The sequence below is a fragment of the Netta rufina genome (genome assembly GCF_964035555.1).
Source record: "Netta rufina genome assembly, chromosome: 2".
NCBI lineage: Eukaryota > Metazoa > Chordata > Aves > Anseriformes > Anatidae > Netta > Netta rufina.
In genome coordinates, this window is record NC_140124.1 from 46161814 (window position 1) to 46180787 (window position 18974).

The 18974-nt window shown below is 42.9% G+C and overlaps 1 protein-coding gene across 1 annotated transcript in view; it reads right to left on the minus strand.

Annotated features, from left to right (window-relative positions):
* Positions 1-18412, minus strand: part of LARS2 (leucyl-tRNA synthetase 2, mitochondrial) — a 101916-nt gene extending 83504 nt beyond the window's left edge. Inside the window, exons 1-4 of the mRNA XM_084282791.1 lie at positions 18340-18412; positions 15841-16096; positions 13871-13999; positions 4251-4342 (exon numbers count right to left, since the gene is read on the minus strand). Of these exons, the coding sequence (XP_084138917.1) occupies positions 4251-4342; positions 13871-13999; positions 15841-16074 (455 nt within the window). The 5' untranslated portion in view covers positions 16075-16096; positions 18340-18412. The remainder of the gene's footprint in view (positions 1-4250; positions 4343-13870; positions 14000-15840; positions 16097-18339) is intronic.
* Between the last annotated feature and the right edge of the window lie 562 nt (positions 18413-18974).

Consider the following 18974-nt stretch of genomic DNA (forward strand, 5'->3'; position numbering starts at 1 on the left):
CAGAGCCGTTCCTCCTTCCCAGACAGCCCATTGCTCTTGTAGTTCCCTGCTTTTGCCCTTGCTGGTGGCACCTGGAGACAGCCTCTGGTTCCTAGGTACCCTTAGGCTGCACTTGCAGGAGGCCAGCAGCACCTTCCAGGGATGCTGCAGGTTGCCAGGCCCGGTTCCGCAGCTGGCAGGCATTCTCTGCTGCCAGGCTTTTAGGAGACTTTTGCTGTCAGCCTTTTTTCCACTCGGGCTACGTCACCATGTGTCTGCTCCCGTTCCCAACACCTTCCCACTCCCATGTTGACTTCCCATCCCCCAAATGACTTCTCACCCCACATCTCACTCACAGACCCGCCACCCACAGCCATTCCCCATCAGGAGCAGACATCCCCAAACCAATTCATGGCGGGGACAGCAGGGGAGGGCTGTGTCCAGCCCCCCCCTAACCCCCCCAGTAAAACCGATGCAGGAAGAAGTGCAGGCAGAGGCTTTGCAGGGTGGAAGAGTGGTAATTTATTCTTCCTGGGGGAATCGTGGCTGCCACCCCCAGCCCGTCCCCAGGTGAGGCCCGGCCGCCTGCTCAGGCGGGGGGCCCGGCCTGCCGGCCCGCGTGGTCCCCGTGTCCCGGCTCCTCCTGCCGCACCCTGTGCAGCCAGGATGTGTCCCCGACGTCGGCGTCCTGCGGGGAGCGTGGCAGTCTGCGCCCGACCTGCCCCGCGTGCCAGGAGAAGCTTCTCTCAAGGCTGCGCTCCGTGGAGGGGCTGCGCGCCCTGCGCCGGGGCGAGACGCTGCGGGAGCGGTAGATGGAGGGGCTCCTCTGCCCCTGCCCCCGCTGCTGCTGCTGCCGCCGCCCCAGCCGCGCGTTCCGCTGGAATCTTCCGCGGGGTCTTCGGGCCAGGCGCACGACTGCTACGATGGGCCCGCGGCACATCGGGCAGGTGTTTCTTGCCTCCGCCCAGACGTGGATGCACTCCAGGCAAAAGGAGTGCCTGCAGGGGTCCACGCGAGCTGCGCTGGACAGCGGGCCCAGGCAGATGGGGCACATCTCGTCCCCGGGGGCCTCCTCGGGCTGCTCCTGCCGCCGGCTCATGGTTCCTGCAGCTTCCGCGACGTGGAACCGGTCGTCCTGTGGGGGAGGCTGCCCTGGTGCTGGGCGCTCAGCAGCTGCCCGGGGTCTTCAGCACCTCGATGTCTCGCGGGTCGCCGGCAGGACCTCAACACCTCGCGTGCCACCAGGAGGACTACTGCAGAGAGAAGCAGGAAGAAAATATTGTATCAGCAAGCAGACATTCGCTTTCTAGGTTCTACCAAGTTGTCTAGAGTGCTGTAGCTGTCAGCAGTGTGTATATGGATTGCAAACACAGACTAGGCTTAGGCCAGATGAGGCACGGGGATGTCTATAGGTGTGAGAGCATTACCGAAGGCCCTTGATGTCTTGCGTGCAACAACAATGGCTTCGCGTATGCCTATAGCAATAGCTCCGCCTCTCTCTCTCCTTCCAGCCGTGGAGACTCGAGCTCTCGCCTACCACCAGCCGGACTGGCCGCAGGTGCCCTGCGCAGGGCTTTTATAGGCAGCCCCCTTCTGTGAGGCCAGAGGTGACATCAGCAGGGTCTGGGGTGTCCCTGAGGGCAGCACTGACAGAGGTCACCTGAGCATTGTGAGACTTGAGATGGCTGCTCCTTGCTGACAGGAGCCAAGCAGAGAGCGGTATCAGGCTAATGAAGAAAAGCCATCTTGGAAGAGGTAGAATCCAGGACTGGGCCAAGGAGTGGGCACTGAGGTATCAAGAATAACGTGTCACTTGAAATATCTGAGACTCCCATCAAGTCAGTGCTGCCATCAGGGGTACCCCGAAACCTTTGTGATGTCACCTGTGGCCTCACAGAAGGGGGCTGCCTATAAATGCCCTGCGCGGGGCGCCTGCGGCCAGTCCGGCTGTTGGTAGGCGAGAGCTCGAGTCTTCACGGCTGGAAGGAGAGAGAGAGGCGGAGCTAGTGCTATAGGCATACGCGAAGCCATTGTTGCGCGCAAGCCATCAAGGGCCTTCGGTAATGCTCTCACACCTATAGACATCCAAGTACCTCAACTGGCCTAGTCAGCGTTGTCTTGCTAAGTATAACCGATCATAAGCATATTTGCCATTCTAGTAGCAATGTTTGCAATCCATACACAGACTGCTGACAGCTACAGTACTCTAGACAACTTGGTAGAACCTAGAAAGCTAATGTCTGCTTGCTGATACAACATTTTCTTCCTGCTTCTCTCTGTAGTTGTCCTCCTGGTGACACGTGAGGCGTTGAGGACCTGCCTGCAACCCGCGAGGCGATCGAGGTGCTGAAGACCCCGGGCAGCTGCTGAGCGCCCAGCACCAGGGCAGCCTCCCCCACAGGACGACCGGTTCCACGTCGCGGAAGCTGCAGGAACCATGAGCCGGCGGCAGGAGCAGCCCGAGGAGGCCCCCGGGGACGAGATGTGCCCCATCTGCCTGGGCGCGCTGTCCAGCGCAGCTCGTGTGGACCCCTGCAGGCACTCCTTTTGCCTGGAGTGCATCCACCTCTGGGCGGAGGCAAGAAACACCTGCCCGATGTGCCGCGGGCCCATCGTAGCAGTCGTGCGCCTGGCCCGAAGACCCCGCGGAAGATTCCAGCGGAACGCGCGGCTGGGGCGGCGGCAGCAGCAGCAGCGGGGGCAGGGGCAGAGGAGCCCCTCCATCTACCGCTCCCGCAGCGTCTCGCCCCGGCGCAGGGCGCGCAGCCCCTCCACGGAGCGCAGCCTTGAGAGAAGCTTCTCCTGGCACGCGGGGCAGGTCGGGCGCAGACTGCCACGCTCCCCGCAGGACGCCGACGTCGGGGACACATCCTGGCTGCACAGGGTGCGGCAGGAGGAGCCGGGACACGGGGACCACGCGGGCCGGCAGGCCGGGCCCCCCGCCTGAGCAGGCGGCCGGGCCTCACCTGGGGACGGGCTGGGGGTGGCAGCCACGATTCCCCCAGGAAGAATAAATTACCACTCTTCCACCCTGCACAGCCTCTGCCTGCACTTCTTCCCGCATCGGTTAACTGGGGGGGGGAAGGGGGCTGGACACAGCCCTCCCCTGCTGTCCCCGCCATGAATTGATTTGGGGATGTCTGCTCCTGATGGGGAATGGCTGTGGGTGGCGGGTCTGTGAGTGAGATGTGGGGTGAGAAGTCATTTGGGGGATGGGAAGTTTACACGGGAGTGGGAAGGTGTTGGGAACGAGATCAGACACATGGTGACGTAGCCCGAGTGGAAAAAAGGCTGACAGCAAAAGTCTCCTAAAAGCCTGGCAGCAGAGAATGCCTGCCAGCTGCGGAACCGGGCCTGGCAACCTGCAGCATCCCTGGAAGGTGCTACTGGCCTCCTGCAAGTGCAGCCTAAGGGTACCTTAGGGTACTTGGGCACACTGCGCGGCGTATAGCTGGGCATCAGTCACCAGCTGGTGAGCAGTGGCATTGTGCATCACTTGCTGTGTGCATTCTTTTTTTATTTATTTTTCTTTCCTTTTTATTTTTTTCTTACTAAACTGTCAGTATCTCAAGCCACAAGTTCTTAAACTTCTCCTTTCACTTTTCCCACCATCCCTCTGTGGTGGAAGAGTGAGCAAACAGCTGTGTAGCGTTTAGATGCCTGTTGGGTTAAACCACAACAAGGTCCAAAAAGATACCACAGCTAGATTATTGCTCCCAGAACAGAAGATTACTTAGAAGACTGGTTTCTGAGTCATGTGTAGAAATTAATGTTTACTTATGTAACTTTCTACTCATTATAAGCCATGTTAGAAGAACACAAAACCCAATTCTGAGGCCTAAAGCCCTAACTTTTCACCAAAACCCTCAGCAAGAATGGCTGTTTATCGCTTTCAAACACCCAGCCTTAAATGAAAAATGCTCTTCCTCCTTTTCCTCATGGTACTGAAAATTGCCAGTAATCATAGCCACATTGTTCATTCTCAAGTGCATATTCTAGGCTAAGATCTATCTCATGTTAAGAGAACTCTGATTTATTTCTTACTCACCCAACGGGGTGTTTGGGGAACATCACTTTTAGGGAAGCCCTGAAAATCATCTTGAGAGATTAAGTTTATGAAACTGAACCACCTGCACAGTTCCGCAAAACATCAGCAAATAACCCTCGTTCTTTCCATATTGTCTTTCTTCTACACTGATTTTGTGCTGTTTTCTTTGTTTATGGGGTCCACAGGAGAGGTATTCATACCACTTTTATTCATTACAAATTACCTTTCTGTCCAGCTTGCAGGGTGAAGACCATGCTCAACTGCAGCATTTTCTGCTGGTAAACCAAATGCATCCCATCCCATTGGATTTATCACCTGTCAGCAAAAGTGGAAAACACAGTCTTACGTAACTTGCTGGAATGACATCAGCAATACACAAACGTCAAAATAACAAACACTGGTTTGCATTTCAGCATTTGCTTTGTCTGAATCGAACCTTTTCAAAGCATGTCCACAAGGGCTAGGTCTGTTTCAAAAATTAATGACACATACTTGCTATCTACAACTTGATGTTAGAGGGAGCTTAAAGTATCATGTAATAAATTCTCCTGACTATTTAAACGCTGGGTTAGCAATGACAAAAATCAATCCTTTGTGGTGGTTAAAATTGGCCACTGATACTACTGCTAAGCAGAATCAAAATTCATCATACAGAGGAAGAAGAAGAAAGCAAGCAAAATTATTTGAACCAGGGGTTTTATAACTGTACCTGATGTGTAACTAGTTTTTCCTTTTTTTCTGAAGAGAAAAAAAGAAATATACCCTGTGATAATCTTTGACTGGACAGATAAAAACAAGAGAAAAAGATGTTTCAGTCAAATTTTACTTTAAAAGTAATTTGTAAATACAACTTGCAGACTGAGACAATGTATTTGAGGACCTCAAATAAAGGTGAAAAAATGTTTACTACGAAGTATAACACAATTTTTGTTGAAATATGTATCTTTCATATAAACATGGAAATTATTTAGAAAAATAACCTATCTACACTGCAAAAATACAAAAAAAAAAAGTTGAATAACCAAAGTAAGAATGGCAAATACTTAATATGCTGTCATTAAGCATGCTTACATATTAGGTACCTAATAAAACCAATCCCATTTATTACACCTACAAATGTGCTATAAATCCAACCTATTATGATTAAAGTTACACAAGCTTAACAATACCCCTTAAAATATGTATGTATATAAAGAACTCGTTCTTTAGCAGCATGTAAACAAAAAAGCAGTAAGAAAGCAAGCCTAGCAATAACTACTACTAATCTCATAAGCTAACTCCATGAAAAAATATGTGCTTATCTCTGAAGCATAAGTTCTTCTTCTGTCTCTGGTTTGAATTATTTTTATTATTCTTTGCCACAACCTTCCAATTTTCTGACTTCAGTGGATTCTTTCATAAGAAGTATTTTATAGACATGTTTATAAAGGTGCCTTCGGCATCAACTCAGTGTAAAAGCAAGAGGATTTAACAGATGTGACTCCTAAGCGTTCTCATTTTTAATACTGAACTGAACTTGCTGTATATGATTATGCTGATGATGCAGCAACAAAACCAAATGTATTAACCAGTGATCAACTGTCTCTCAAGCTAGTATATCAAGTGTCCACACACACCACATTTTTGATGTATAAATCTAATAGAAATTGGAATGCTATATGTTAGAAATTTTCCCCATTATCAGACAGATTATTCCCCATACCACAGTGTCAGAAAACGTAAGACTTGGATATAAACTCCCCACTTCCTCACATTACAAACATTCAATGGAAAAAAACTCATTTTGAGGCTAAACTACTTGGCATGTCCTGCTGATGCATGCCTCTTCCCAGTCCTTCTCCCTTCCCTACTCCCACCATAATCAAAACCATTGGTATAACAGAGGGGGAAAAAAAACAACAACAACAACAAAACGTTACAGAAACTACAAATCTCTACAGAATTTTGTAAGGACAAAGTGAAACATTAGTTTCTGCAGCTCAGCTCTTTTTGACCATTATTAGTGCTCACCACCTGGCTAAGAACAGAAATAATTACATAAACTAGGTGGTTTTTTTTCCTATGTAGACCACATTTTCACTTATTTAAACCCTGTTTCTTTAGGCAAACGGTTGCATCCCTAGAAATGTCTTTTTACTACAAGCTGATGCACATTAAGTGAGATTAAAAAGATTACTCTTGGCAAATTTTTGTAAAATTTGACTTCTGAAGATCTCTGGAGTATGGATGCGTAGCCAGAAGCAAGGCACAATCTCATTTCTCATGCTCATGAGCATAAGGATGTGGGAAGACTAGCTTCACTTTTGGCTACAGACTCCCCAAAAGGGCTGACTGATGCTCCAGACAGCTAATGTGCAGACATTTCAACACTGTACCATCAGTGCTAGCAGGAGTTATCTGCTCACACAGATCTTCCCAATTCTAGCATATATATTAAAAATATCGCACAGTGTATTCACTTATCACATTCAAACGACAGTTCAATTTAACAACCAATAGCACTCCTCAAGTTGAAGGGCTGAAGAAATACACTCCTTCAAGTTGCAGCAAGAAACCTGAATTTAAAGAGACATTAAAAATATCCTCAAATTAATCTCCAGGCTAGATCTATTTATGTAGTTGCTATAGAGATGAATGTAACATGCACAGTGGTTTAGAAAATGATTTCAAGTTCATTGTCTCTTTTACTTCTCTACCGTGAATGGATCTGAAAGGTCTGTGAAATGCAATTGTCTAAACAATAGGTCAGCTTCTTCTGGCTGGAAAGCGTGTTATGTATCTACGGTTAAAATGCCACGGTCTCCATGCAGCACTTGGCATTACGTCTTAAACCTACTTAGCCAACATAAAACACAAGGCTGAGATTAACAATATAGTTCTGACAAACATCAAAAATCCCAAGAGACGTGGAAGAGAAGGAAAAAATACACTACTAACGTGTCAGAAGTTGGCACGAAGAATAAAGGAGCAGTTCAACTGCCCTGCTTAAAAGAAAGTAAAAATAGGAAGAAATCAATTTTGAAGACCAAAGGGTATTTCTTGTAGCTCTCTGATGGCTTGGGTATAGACTCTAACTAGCAGAAAACATGGCTGCTCCCTCCAGCATTACAGAAGAGCAGAAGAAAAGGGGAAAAAAGTCATCAACTTTCTTGAATGCTGACCTGATTGCTTCTGACGGCAGCATTTGAACCTTTTACAACTGAGGGATCAATTCTGCTCACTAGAGTGACCGCTCTTCCCTGCATCACTTCTCTGTACAGACAAGATTTTCTACAAGCCACAAGGAAAAAGAAAAACAAATAATGAACATGTCTTGTAAGAGATGAGGCCTCCATACGAATGAGGATGTCTGTACTGGGTAAAAGAAAGCAGCTTATGGCTTCACAGCATTTTAAGGCAGCAGAAGCCAGTACTATCACCACAGGCAGCTGTGTGCTCCTGCAATCACTCCTTCCCTGTATGAAATTCTCCCCTTGGCTAGGCACAGGCACCAGGGGGTCTTCACAGTGAAGCTGTTAGGTACACTCCTCCTGGTTAAAAATACCACACGGCCTTTAGCACAATTTGCAGGGCTTAAAATCCTCAGAAATTCACATGATCAGGCAGAATCGTGTATTTTCTGTCACTCAACATACTATACTCTGCACAGGACCATGAAGTAGCAAGGAAGTGATTTACTGGTGTGTGGGGAACAGAGCGCCCAGTAACTACCACACCGAGTAAGATTATTAAAAGGGATAACAGTTGCAACTGCAGGCTCTGAATTTGTATCAGCTTGGTCAAATACCTGTCCTTAATGATGGCTAGAGCTCTTAATGCGACAGTGGGACTTAGCAGAGGAAGGCATAGCAACTCCATTAATTCCTTTCTGAGATCTCAGCTCTTCCTCTTCGGAGATTTTCATCTATTCAGCGCCGTGACAATCAGCCCATCACGCTGACATCAGTGGGCGAGATCGGTAAGTACTATGCAACACAAAGTTGACAATGATCTTGTAACACTCAATTCTACATCTCCATCAACATAACTTGGAAAAAACAATTCAGTGTTGTTTTTTTTTTCTTTTTTTCATAGTGTTTGTAAAGAAGCAAAGAACTTGTTTGCTTTCCTGAAGTGCTCAGTAAGTCTCAAAGCTATGACCAGGGAGCTGACACATCTGTCTTACATCCAGATTGCCCCATTCTGAATTCTAAGAAAGCAAGGAGAATTAGCATTAAATATGCCTGTAAATACATTTATTTCAGAGAGCATGCGATAAGAGAAGACGAACAAAAATGAAAACAAAAAGGCTAGCTACAGATCAACATTTGAATCAATGCAGCAAAGTCTATGCTCCTGCCTCTGGTTATCGTGCCCTGCCACACTTGACATGACCTAACCACCAATGCTGATAAAATGGATGATCCGTGGTTGAAAGTTTCAGCTTCCAGAAGACACCCCTGGCTCCACAGGCAATTCCTCGTCATCATCACTGCACTTATCTCACAACTGTCAGACACAAGCACACAAAAGTGAGCAGGGAAGGATGCGTGGCTGCAGAGGGGAAAGGACAGTAGGGCTGCTCCTTCCACTGCCACTTAAAATTAGCCCGCACTGAATATGTTGAAAATCTGACATGTAAAAACAAGAACCCCACCTGAATGCAGCCAAGATTGACTTTTAACTGTACTAGGTATTAAACACTGCTACACAACAGCTGAAAACCACCACTGCAAACAACAGGGGAAAAAAAAATCAGACAAGGCACCCCTGGAGATAGATTAAAATCATGAATTTGAGCAGTATGCAGAGTTCCAGCAAGAACTATTGCAGTGATTCTCTGCAACAAGAATGCTGCGTCCTAGCACTCTGATAAGGCATTTTCAAATTAAAACATAATCAACCCACACAGATTTTAATCAAGACATAATAACTCTGCTCTCATTCATTTCTCGTTCTTGCAAGATTTAAAAGACGACAAAAATTCTGTCCACAAACATTTAGAAAACAAAGGTGTCTCTGGCCTGCTTCATCTCACTTTCTTGTCTAACTTAATTGCATTTAAACTAGTATCTCATTTTCTCCCTCTTTCTTTCAAAATGTAATAGAGTGAACTAATTAACACCTTCAGAACTTGCTACTGAAAAACTAGACTGAAGTAAGATTCAATTCACATAGGATACCTGTAACACTTTCCACTTGATTTGTACCACTGAAAATAATTTGGCCAATGGACACAACATCCTCATCAAAGAAAGGCACAGAATCCCAGCTAATGATGACTGGAAAATGGGAATGCATTGAAATAACATATCCTACTAATGAATTCATGATGAAGTTTTAATTACACCTGCCTCCCTTCGATACCATTCACTTCTGCAGTTTCAAGAATATTAGGATTCACTGCTGAAAAGGAAAGCAATTAATGAAAATGAATCCAATTTTAAAAAGACGTTCTGGATAAAAAGAAAATGCTCTTTAAGTCATTTCAGGATATTGTGGAAATTTCACTGAAAACATTCAAATTCCATCTATCATGAGAATTTTAAGTATAAATGAAGAAATCTTGTCGTAGTGTACTGCACAAGAATTTTGCCAGAATCGTCTGATGATCATTCTCATTTCTGTATAACTCACATGACAGTCTCACTGTGGTATCTATTTCAATTCAGAATTTTATTAAAAAGATATCATAGGAACTATTGAACTGAATCACTCTGTTTACTGATTGCTAAGAGAATTATTCTCAGTCCTCTGCAAGGCACAAATTATCCACTTTGGAATTTATCAAAGACATGATAATGATAGCATAATAAAGTAATGGTAAATACTCTTTCCTGGCTCAGTGGCAGACTGAAAATATCTGCCATGGTGAAAATCACCATGATTATCTCTGTAATTTGTACTTGGCACTCTTAAATATTGAATAGGAAACCTATTAAGTTCTTACAGAACTCTTGCATTTGTATTCACAATATGTACGTAAACTCCAAGTAAACAAAACCATGTTTTAGCTCCAGATTGGTTTATTAATAGGTATGAAATTGTAAATTAAAATATATAAACTACTGGCTCACCGCATTCATGCTAAGTAACCTATCCTGTTCAGAGTTCCTACACCAAGTCTTCAGAGTTCATCTTCAGTAAATTAGAATGTGAGCAAGTCACCTTGTAACAGGTGTACTCCACAAATTAGTTACTGAATCCAAGTGCACGAAGGAGTTTGCTTTCCACGCCCTGCCTACTAGTATTTCAGGAGTGCTGGACCCCCAGAAGCACACTGAAGTGCTTCAATGCTCAGATCCTCGGGTAAAACAGACTTCATCGCTCACTGGCACAATGCGATGTGCTGGCCCCGTATCAATACAGCTTCCACAATTACCTCTGTGCTGCACCACCACACAGATCCCTGCATCTCCTACTGAAAACACTGCAAAGCTCATCAGTCATTCACTCATCACTACTTTGAAAGACGGATTGCCTATTGCGACCTTGCTAAAAAGATTGTTTAAGATTATGTGTAAATGCACAAAGGGAAATGTATCAGAATTCTACTTGGAATCAAGGTCTATGTCACACTTGCATTAAATCCCATCCCGGCACACCACTTAATAAGTAACCAGCTCTTTGTGCATTGCATGGGAAGGCTGCTGCTCATTAGGTAGTCTGTTTGATCACCCATTTTCAGTGTCATTTGTCACTACCATCATCTATGACTTTATGTTGAAGCAATATTTATATCAAAAATCGAGGGGGAAAAGAGCAAAAATAAATACATTGTTTTCCCACATAAAATGCTGTCAAAGTACAGGTTTTCTGGCAAATCCCAGCAGACTGGAGTACTAGCTCTCTGGAATATTTTAATTGAAAGAAAAGCAAATTTTATCCTGCTAGGAAAATGAAACACTTATGTTTTCATTTTTGAAAAACAAAAAACAACATCCAAATGATTTATCCCCTTCCCAGCTAAGACATCAAACCACCTCCAACACGAACAGATTACATGAATGCATTCCAAAGAATGGTTCCAATTTACTAAAGGAGTTCTCATCTCTTTGCAAAGGCATTCAAGTCTACCCTTCCTTAACTATTACATCAAGTAAGCCAATTCCTTGCCTGTTTGGATTGAATCAATATGAAGCTAATTTACAATTTTCTCATGAAGGCATTCTATATGAAAAAAAACATTTCCACCTTATTCAACATGCATTATTCTCTTACTCAACCATATACACTAATGCACAAATGACCTTCCTTCCTTCATATTTTCCCTTTCTATTTGCTAGACAACAGATAATACATTTTAGTCATAATCATTCTCTGGGAACTGTGAGTCTGAATGATTCTGCCTGTATTTTTTTTACAGTAGCCGCTCATCATTCCTCATTGCTTAAAAAACTTCCAGCTTTCTTATATTCCTGGACTGCATCTAGTACAGTTACACAACTTCCTAGGAGATATAGTTTATAAGATTGTTTTCAATGAGTCTGCCTTTTTTTCATTTGAAAATGATGGAAACGAAGTTTAAGCAACATTAGTACTCAAAAATCTAATCCTAAACTTGTCTCAAATATCTGAAATAAATTCACTCCCACTTTGATTTTTTTATTTTGGAAACAAACAAACAAACAAACAAACAAACAAACAAACAAACACTCCATGAACTTTTAAACATGCAATATTAACACTGAATTTCCAGCTATAAAAATCAATGAAATTACTTTAGGAAAAAGATATTAGTATGCATCATTTTGAAGTTTTCTTTCTTCTTATGTGCAGAACAATTCCAGTAATTCCCTGAGTAGAGGGAAAACCATTTGCATTGGGTGTATAAATGTTGTGTATGGTAAGACATAATCATGTCATAGCCTGTAATTATCGCAATAAAGATATCTTTAACAGACTGGACAACTGTGACAACATCTAGAGAAAACACCTAGAAGCTGATAAAATTAGTCTTTATAACTTATTTTTTTCCTTGATATTGATTTAACTGGTAGAGAAATTTGCATGACTAATAAATTGAAGTTTTTCCTGCTGTTATAGTGGCTCTGCTATTTTCTTGCCATTGTATTTTCTCCACATTTCTACTTACAGTGCTTACATCTCTTATAACCGAAAGGTAGCACCTACAGCATCCTACTGCATGTACACAATTATTTTCACTTTATTTCAGCTAGTACAAGAGGAAGCATCTTTTCATCTTTCTGAACAAAAACTTAGTGGATATCTGCACCATTGCTGAAGAAAGGCTACCCATATCCTGAAATGACACGGCCAGTGGTCTTGACATCAAGCAAGACTCTAAGGTCTCAAGATCTTATTTGGCTCTTTTTTTATATGAGATCTAAATCCTAGTCAGTCAGAGGAGTTAGGTCAGATTGCTATTAAAACAGAAATTGGTTTTCTTTTACTCTTTAATAGTGTATGTTAATTATTTTTCTTTCCTGTAACTTTAAAAGAATGAGAAATTTCTGTAAAACAGCAGGACACATTCAGTGCATGGCATGTTCATCACTGGCATAAAATACATAGTATTTGGAAAGGCAACACACTGAATAATTCAGTGACAACACCTTTAGAGTCTCATGTACGGTGACAAGCATAGGAACCACTACATCTCTGCATTTGTAGCAAGGAGAGTGCACTTAGTACCACAACCAGCCACTAACGTTTGTTTCTCTGTTTCATTTTCATTTGTATTCTTTTGAGGCTGCAATTCCTTTATTATCAAGCTTCTCCTTCTTGTACGTTAGAGACAATTTCCAAGTCTCATCTGAGGTCATTGCCTACAGATATTTCTTCCCTTTTGTTCCCTATTCCAAAATAGGGTATCCTGTTTCCATGTTCCTCCTTCCCACTGCTTCACAGATTCTTAACAAAATATTCCCCCTTTCAAATGATTTCTCTCCCCTTAATGCATTTGTCACTCAGGCCATGATCCTCCCACACCTTTGTTGCATCCTTCAGATTTTACCCGCCAGTCTTTACTGTAAAGCACCAATTAGGATCCCATCTGTAGACTGTGGGGACCAGGCTCTCATCCGCGTATGGCACAGAGAGAAGGGAGTGAGGGAGGAATGCAGGGAGGTATGGGGCAAACCAGGAAAGAAAGGAACACAGAAGTGACAAGCAGTTAGTCTTAGCCTACCTCATACCCTCGTAGATTTGTACCCTCAGAAGTCAGAGTTTTGTATGTGTAAGTGAGGCTGAAATAGGCAAGCCAAGGGGGTAGGCCACTAAGACACAGAAACTCCTACAGTTACATACACGACATGATGTGGCCTTGTACATCTGCCTTGCAGCAATCCCAATAAAGGGTTCCCTTCCCAGCTGGCACAGAGGAGCTACATGTCCCTCTGGGTCTGACAAAGGGCATCAACCTGTTCTCAGGAGCAGGTGAGATGAAAGGTGTTGACTTCTGAGGCTTCTCAGTTGTATCTTGCCGGCTACAGCATTTCAGCTTTTTCTCCCCCAGCTTTCCACACAGATAGCATTTGGGTCCTCAGTCTTCTTTTGTAGAAATGGCATGGCCCACACCTCTCCCCAGTACTGTGCCACACACTACTAATAGACTCAGGTAGCTGATACGGCATCCTCCATACCTTTTGAGATTGTTTCTAAAGGTCAGAGAGCAACAGTGAGTGCTGAAGACCACATCTTTTTAAAATGTCTCAAATTGCAACATTCAAAGATCCAGCTATGGATCTGTAGCATGTATTCCAACCACGCCTTCACCTTCATTGATTTCGGAAAACACTAATTTCCTGACCAACTACATTAAAACACCAAACAAACAAACAAAACCAACTAAAACAGGAAAACAAAACCAACAGCAACATTCTACTGCAGATCTTTTCTTACCTGCATCCCTCTCATTTTCTGGAACCGAGCTACTGTGTCACTGATGGTGTAGACACGAATGTGGCCCATGTGAAGCTTTCCAGAAGGATATGGGAACATAGAAAGCACATAAAATTTTGGTCTTGATTTCTAGAAAGGAATGTTTAGAAAACGTTAGCCACGAGTTAGCATTTCACTTGAACAAAAACACGTGCACATTACAAACTACACAATACCATGAAGAGAACCGAGGTTCTGCTGGAACTGACTGAACCTTAATAAAATTTCTAGAATCTAATTCTTTGGGTCTGTAAACAGAGATCCTTTACCAGACTTATTGCCACCTCATCAATTTTTGCTGATATTTACATGACACTCGAAAATTACATTCTTAATCAACTTTTACTCAATTAAAGATACATTAACTGCAGCTTAAATCAACATTTCCTACCACAGAAGCTGTAACTGATTACCTATGCACTCCTAAGCTGTCCAATGAACTAAATCAAACAACAGATAAAACAATCCTCTCAAGAGTTTAAATAAGCATTTTGCATTGTATTTACAATTAACATGGAGCTCACACATGGCCATTTTTTTTTTAATTTTTATTTTTGTCAGCTGAACTGCAGTAACGTCCTGAGAAATTAGCTCACTTGCTAGTGAGCTATGTTAGTGAGCTTGTTAGTGAATCAGCACAAACATCCACTGAAGTACAAATATCCAGTATGTACACTTGGATATGAAGTCATCTTACAAGCAGTATCTTACACAAAAAAGAAAGTAAAAATTTCATTTGGTTAGGTCTGAATAAATTGATGAAAATTACAAAGAGGAAATCAAACATTGTATCTCCCAAAAATTATTCCTAACGTATCTTGATTAACATTGAATTCATCTTTGATATAACTTTGATAAGCTGCTACATTATTTTTCTTACAGTAATAGTGGGGAAAAAATAGACTTTCTACTTTGAACCATACTCCGTATTCCTATTTATCAAATACTATTTTTCATGTTTGTCATGCTTGCCTAATACAAACATTAATCTGAAGACTTCACCGAAGCACTCTAAGCAATTTGCCTCTTAATAAAAGATTGTATTAAATTTGCTTCAGTAGTAAGGATAAAACAAAATATACTTTAACATGCCATTTAGAATTTAGCATGCGTATGATATATGTATCTACATATACATGTATTGTCACCTACAAAAAAGACAAAGGCTGAAGTTAATGCTCTCCCTTCTAGACATGCATACGTACTATTCTCATCTCAGCTTTCTTTGTCAGAACGAGCAAGCCCCTTTTCTCTCTTTGACAGCTTGATAGTAGTGACTTTTTTGTTGCAAAGGGGGAACATTTTAGGAACAAGGCAAACAGGCAAACATAAGAAGGAGCCAAAAAAATGTTTTTATAGCTATGTGAGCATAATCGTGAAAGCAAAAATTTGAGTCAGAGACAAAGATCACAGTTGTTTTTAAGATCTTTTATTGCATTGGATTTTTTTTTTCCTGTAATTCACCCATTATTCCTAACACGTTGTAAAACAGAAAATACTTTTAAAAATCATCTTCCCTTAACATAGATTTTAATGATCACACTGTCTAGCCTAATAGATTTTGTCATAATCACTGAGAACAGGCTGTTTAGAAAATTACTTATAAAAGCTATGAATGTAAAAAAAAAATTAATACTTCAAATAATTAATTCCTGAATGTGATATAAAAATTGGAAGAGATAACTGATTACTTGAAGACTCAATAAATCTGCAAGTTCATACTTTGCTGATCACCGTATTTTTCCTTGAGGTTTTTTCCACCTATTGCAGTATTTGATATTAATAATCTACTATTACATAAAAAAAATCCCCCTCAAATGCAATATACATCTCATCAATATATGTTAATGGTACTAAGTATGTTTGAACTAAGTTCATTTTGAGGAAACAAAAATATCAGACATTTTTTCCAAATTTCTCAAAATGCTTACGTCGGTTTCGGAAATTCTGCAGAACTGGTCCTTTATCCTTGGGAACCACCAATTTTCCACTCTTTTTCTTGTCTCCAACCCATAGCTTCTCTCCCATTTCCCCGTCTCACTGTAAATAGTTCTGACACAAGCAGGAACCAGTCTTCTCCGCCATTTAATTAATCCCAGGAAGCCATTTAGTTGTCTATTCAAACACATGGAGCAGGTGCCAACTCTCTGACAAACCGATTGCATTTTTACTGCTGTAATGTCTCTTCTGAAAAAGATAAAAATATATAGTTCAGTCCACAACATATAACAATATTTCAGAGATTATTATGATCATACAGAAACCTGGTAACTATGAAAAATATTTTAGTTTGATTTAGATTACTTTGCTGTTCCGTACCATTTGCATTTTATTCCCATGTGTTTGAATTACACAAGCATTTATTTTTTAGCTGTGCGAACTGTGGCTCTTTCATACAACAAAAATGTTATGATAGATTTCTTTTCTAATAATATAAAATTCTTGCATTTAATCTCCCATGAAGCAGGATCAGTCAACTGAAGATTCAGGAAACTCAGTTGACTGAAAAGAAGGGGGCTAACAGGGTGTTAGTAACAATGCAGAAGAGGAAGTTGGATGAAATTATTCTGTAAAACTACTGAATTTGTCATCACTGAAAAGAGATGGGGGAGGATGTCTATAATTAGTAGATTGCAACTATGTATTCTAAACTGAATTTTTTGCTAAGGGCTTCCTTGTCAGTATGGTTTCCTGCAAGAGCTACACGAGAAACTTATACTGCATGATTTAACAAGACACGGAAGACTGGTTCTAAAGAGATCCAGTTCTCTTTCAATTAAAAATCCAGTTAAAAGAACCCCTGATAATGCTTCAGAATGGATATTCTAAAATAAAAATACTCAGATGGGAGAAAGATCAAATAGTCTGCTAGTCCGTGATTGGTCTCAATAAGATATTTACTGATTTTACCAGATTTTATTTACTTCAGTAGGAAATATATTATTAAAAAAAAAAAAACAGCAACCATACTTATTCTGAGATTCTCCCACCATCCTCATCCCAATTTCCTTTTAAAATCTTGCTTGTTTACTTGCATCAATATTTCCTATCCTCTGTGGATTTTTTTTCTGACTTTTGGCCCATATACTTCACTATTTTACTGAACCAGCTATTTCAGTCTGATTCATAATTTTTCTTACGAGTTACATCAGTAAAATCTCTGTATAGAGAAGTTTTGTGTAAGAACAGTTTTATTTATATATTCCTCATTTGATAACATCACCAGTAAAAATTATTTTCCACCTAAATTATGTCCCCTCTTTAGTTAAACGGAAGTTTTCTCCACCTCCATGATGTGATAGTTATTCACATAGCTCAAAATTAGCAAGAACATTTTAGTACTTGCCTATTCTACTTATTTTTAATATTTCCTTATTTCTTCTTCCTCTTACTTCAATTTTGTAACCAAAAGGAGCTTTTTCCTTCCTTGCAGTAGGCCAATTTCAGCACTGCTGAATCACAGTATGTGTATTTTAAAACATACGCACGTGAATCGCTTATTCAAGAGACAAAGAAAGGACCCAGACCAGCCCCCCTGCCTGCATACAACTCAAGAGGAGCCCGCTTGCCAACACCAAGACCACCTGGGCAGGTCCAGGTGACCTCCTGTTGTACAAGTGGGGTCACAGCAGGAAATGCAAGCGGGAAAGGAGCTGCAGCCTGGGACACGCAGCCTTAGAGCAAAGCTCATTTAAGCACCAGGATGAGACAGATCTGTAGTCCCTTTCCTGCTCCCAGACCCCCTCAAACAGATGATGCAGATGAAACACAAGTCACACGTTATGCCCTGTAGGGCTGAGGATGATGAAACCAAATGATATGGTATCACATGGCTTTGCCTCTCCATGCGTGTGTGCAGGAGTAGGACAAAAACGGTGTCCTCGTCCCCATTACGGACATCCCTGCCCCAAAGAAAAGGAGGAGCAGGTTACAAGCTACGAATGCCAAGCTCCAGAAGTTTGAAAGGAGCACGAGGCTGGACAGCTGAAGGCAGGGACCAAGAACAAGGCTTTCCTTTAAAAAGACGCAAACAACGCAAAAGCAAAGGCGGCTTTATGAAATTAGGGCACTGAGAACTGCTTGGTGCCGGCCACTACGCACCCCTCACCCTGCAAGCAAGGCACAGCGTCAATTTTCTGTCGTTGGCTGGGACTCAGCCTTGAGCTATCAGATCAACGCACACCCTCCTGCTTTTATCTCCTGCAGCTGCCCAGCAAGACCCCGGGCGGCGTGAACCGCTGCGGGAGCAGCAGGGGCTGGGGCGGGCAGGGCAGCGGGGAGCAGGAGCCCAGGGGGACCCTGCTCGCAGCCGGGAGGGACCCGGGGCAGCAGCGGGAGAAGGCGAGGGGCAGCCGGGGGCGGCGGGCGGCCGTTAGAGCCGTTGGGCGGCCGTTAGGGCCGTGAGGCGGCGGGAGGCGGAGGACGGTTACCTGCGCGCGCCCTCAGCCTCCAACGCCTCCCGCCCTGGGCGCCGCCATCTTAGCGCGAGGTGGGAGCGGGCGGGCGGCACCGGGCCTGCGCCGCCCTCTGCGCAGCCGCGGCGGGGCCGAGCGCGGTAACCGCTGGTGCTGCGATTAGAATGCGCCCTCTGAGGGGAAAATAATAATAAATAAATGAATTTCAGCAGTGACAGGCAGTTATTAAAAGCTCTAAGTTCAGTTTTGCATTTTATAACAACAGCAGCCCGCCTCCTTCACAGTGCGGGCATGAGAGCTGCCCAAGAGCACGGTCCCTGTCACAGAGGTGGCCGGGCTGTGGTGATGCCCGAGCCCCTCAGCCTTCCTCCGAGGTGTTTGGTGGCGAGGATTAAAAGAATAAATTATCGCGGATTTAATCTGTGTATAAATTGCATAGGGCTTCATTCATTTTGCTCACATCTGCAGCATATGTAGATAAACCGTAAAGTAACCATACAGTTCGGTGCTAGATTTCAGTACCATATTGCTTTAAATTATTTTGTTTCCCTTCTGCAGTTTTGTTTAGAGGCAGATGCAGCAATAAAGCCAATAGGTTGTTTTGTTAGTTCTTTTTGACTAATGAGGAAAAAATAGCAGAAGTCAATAAA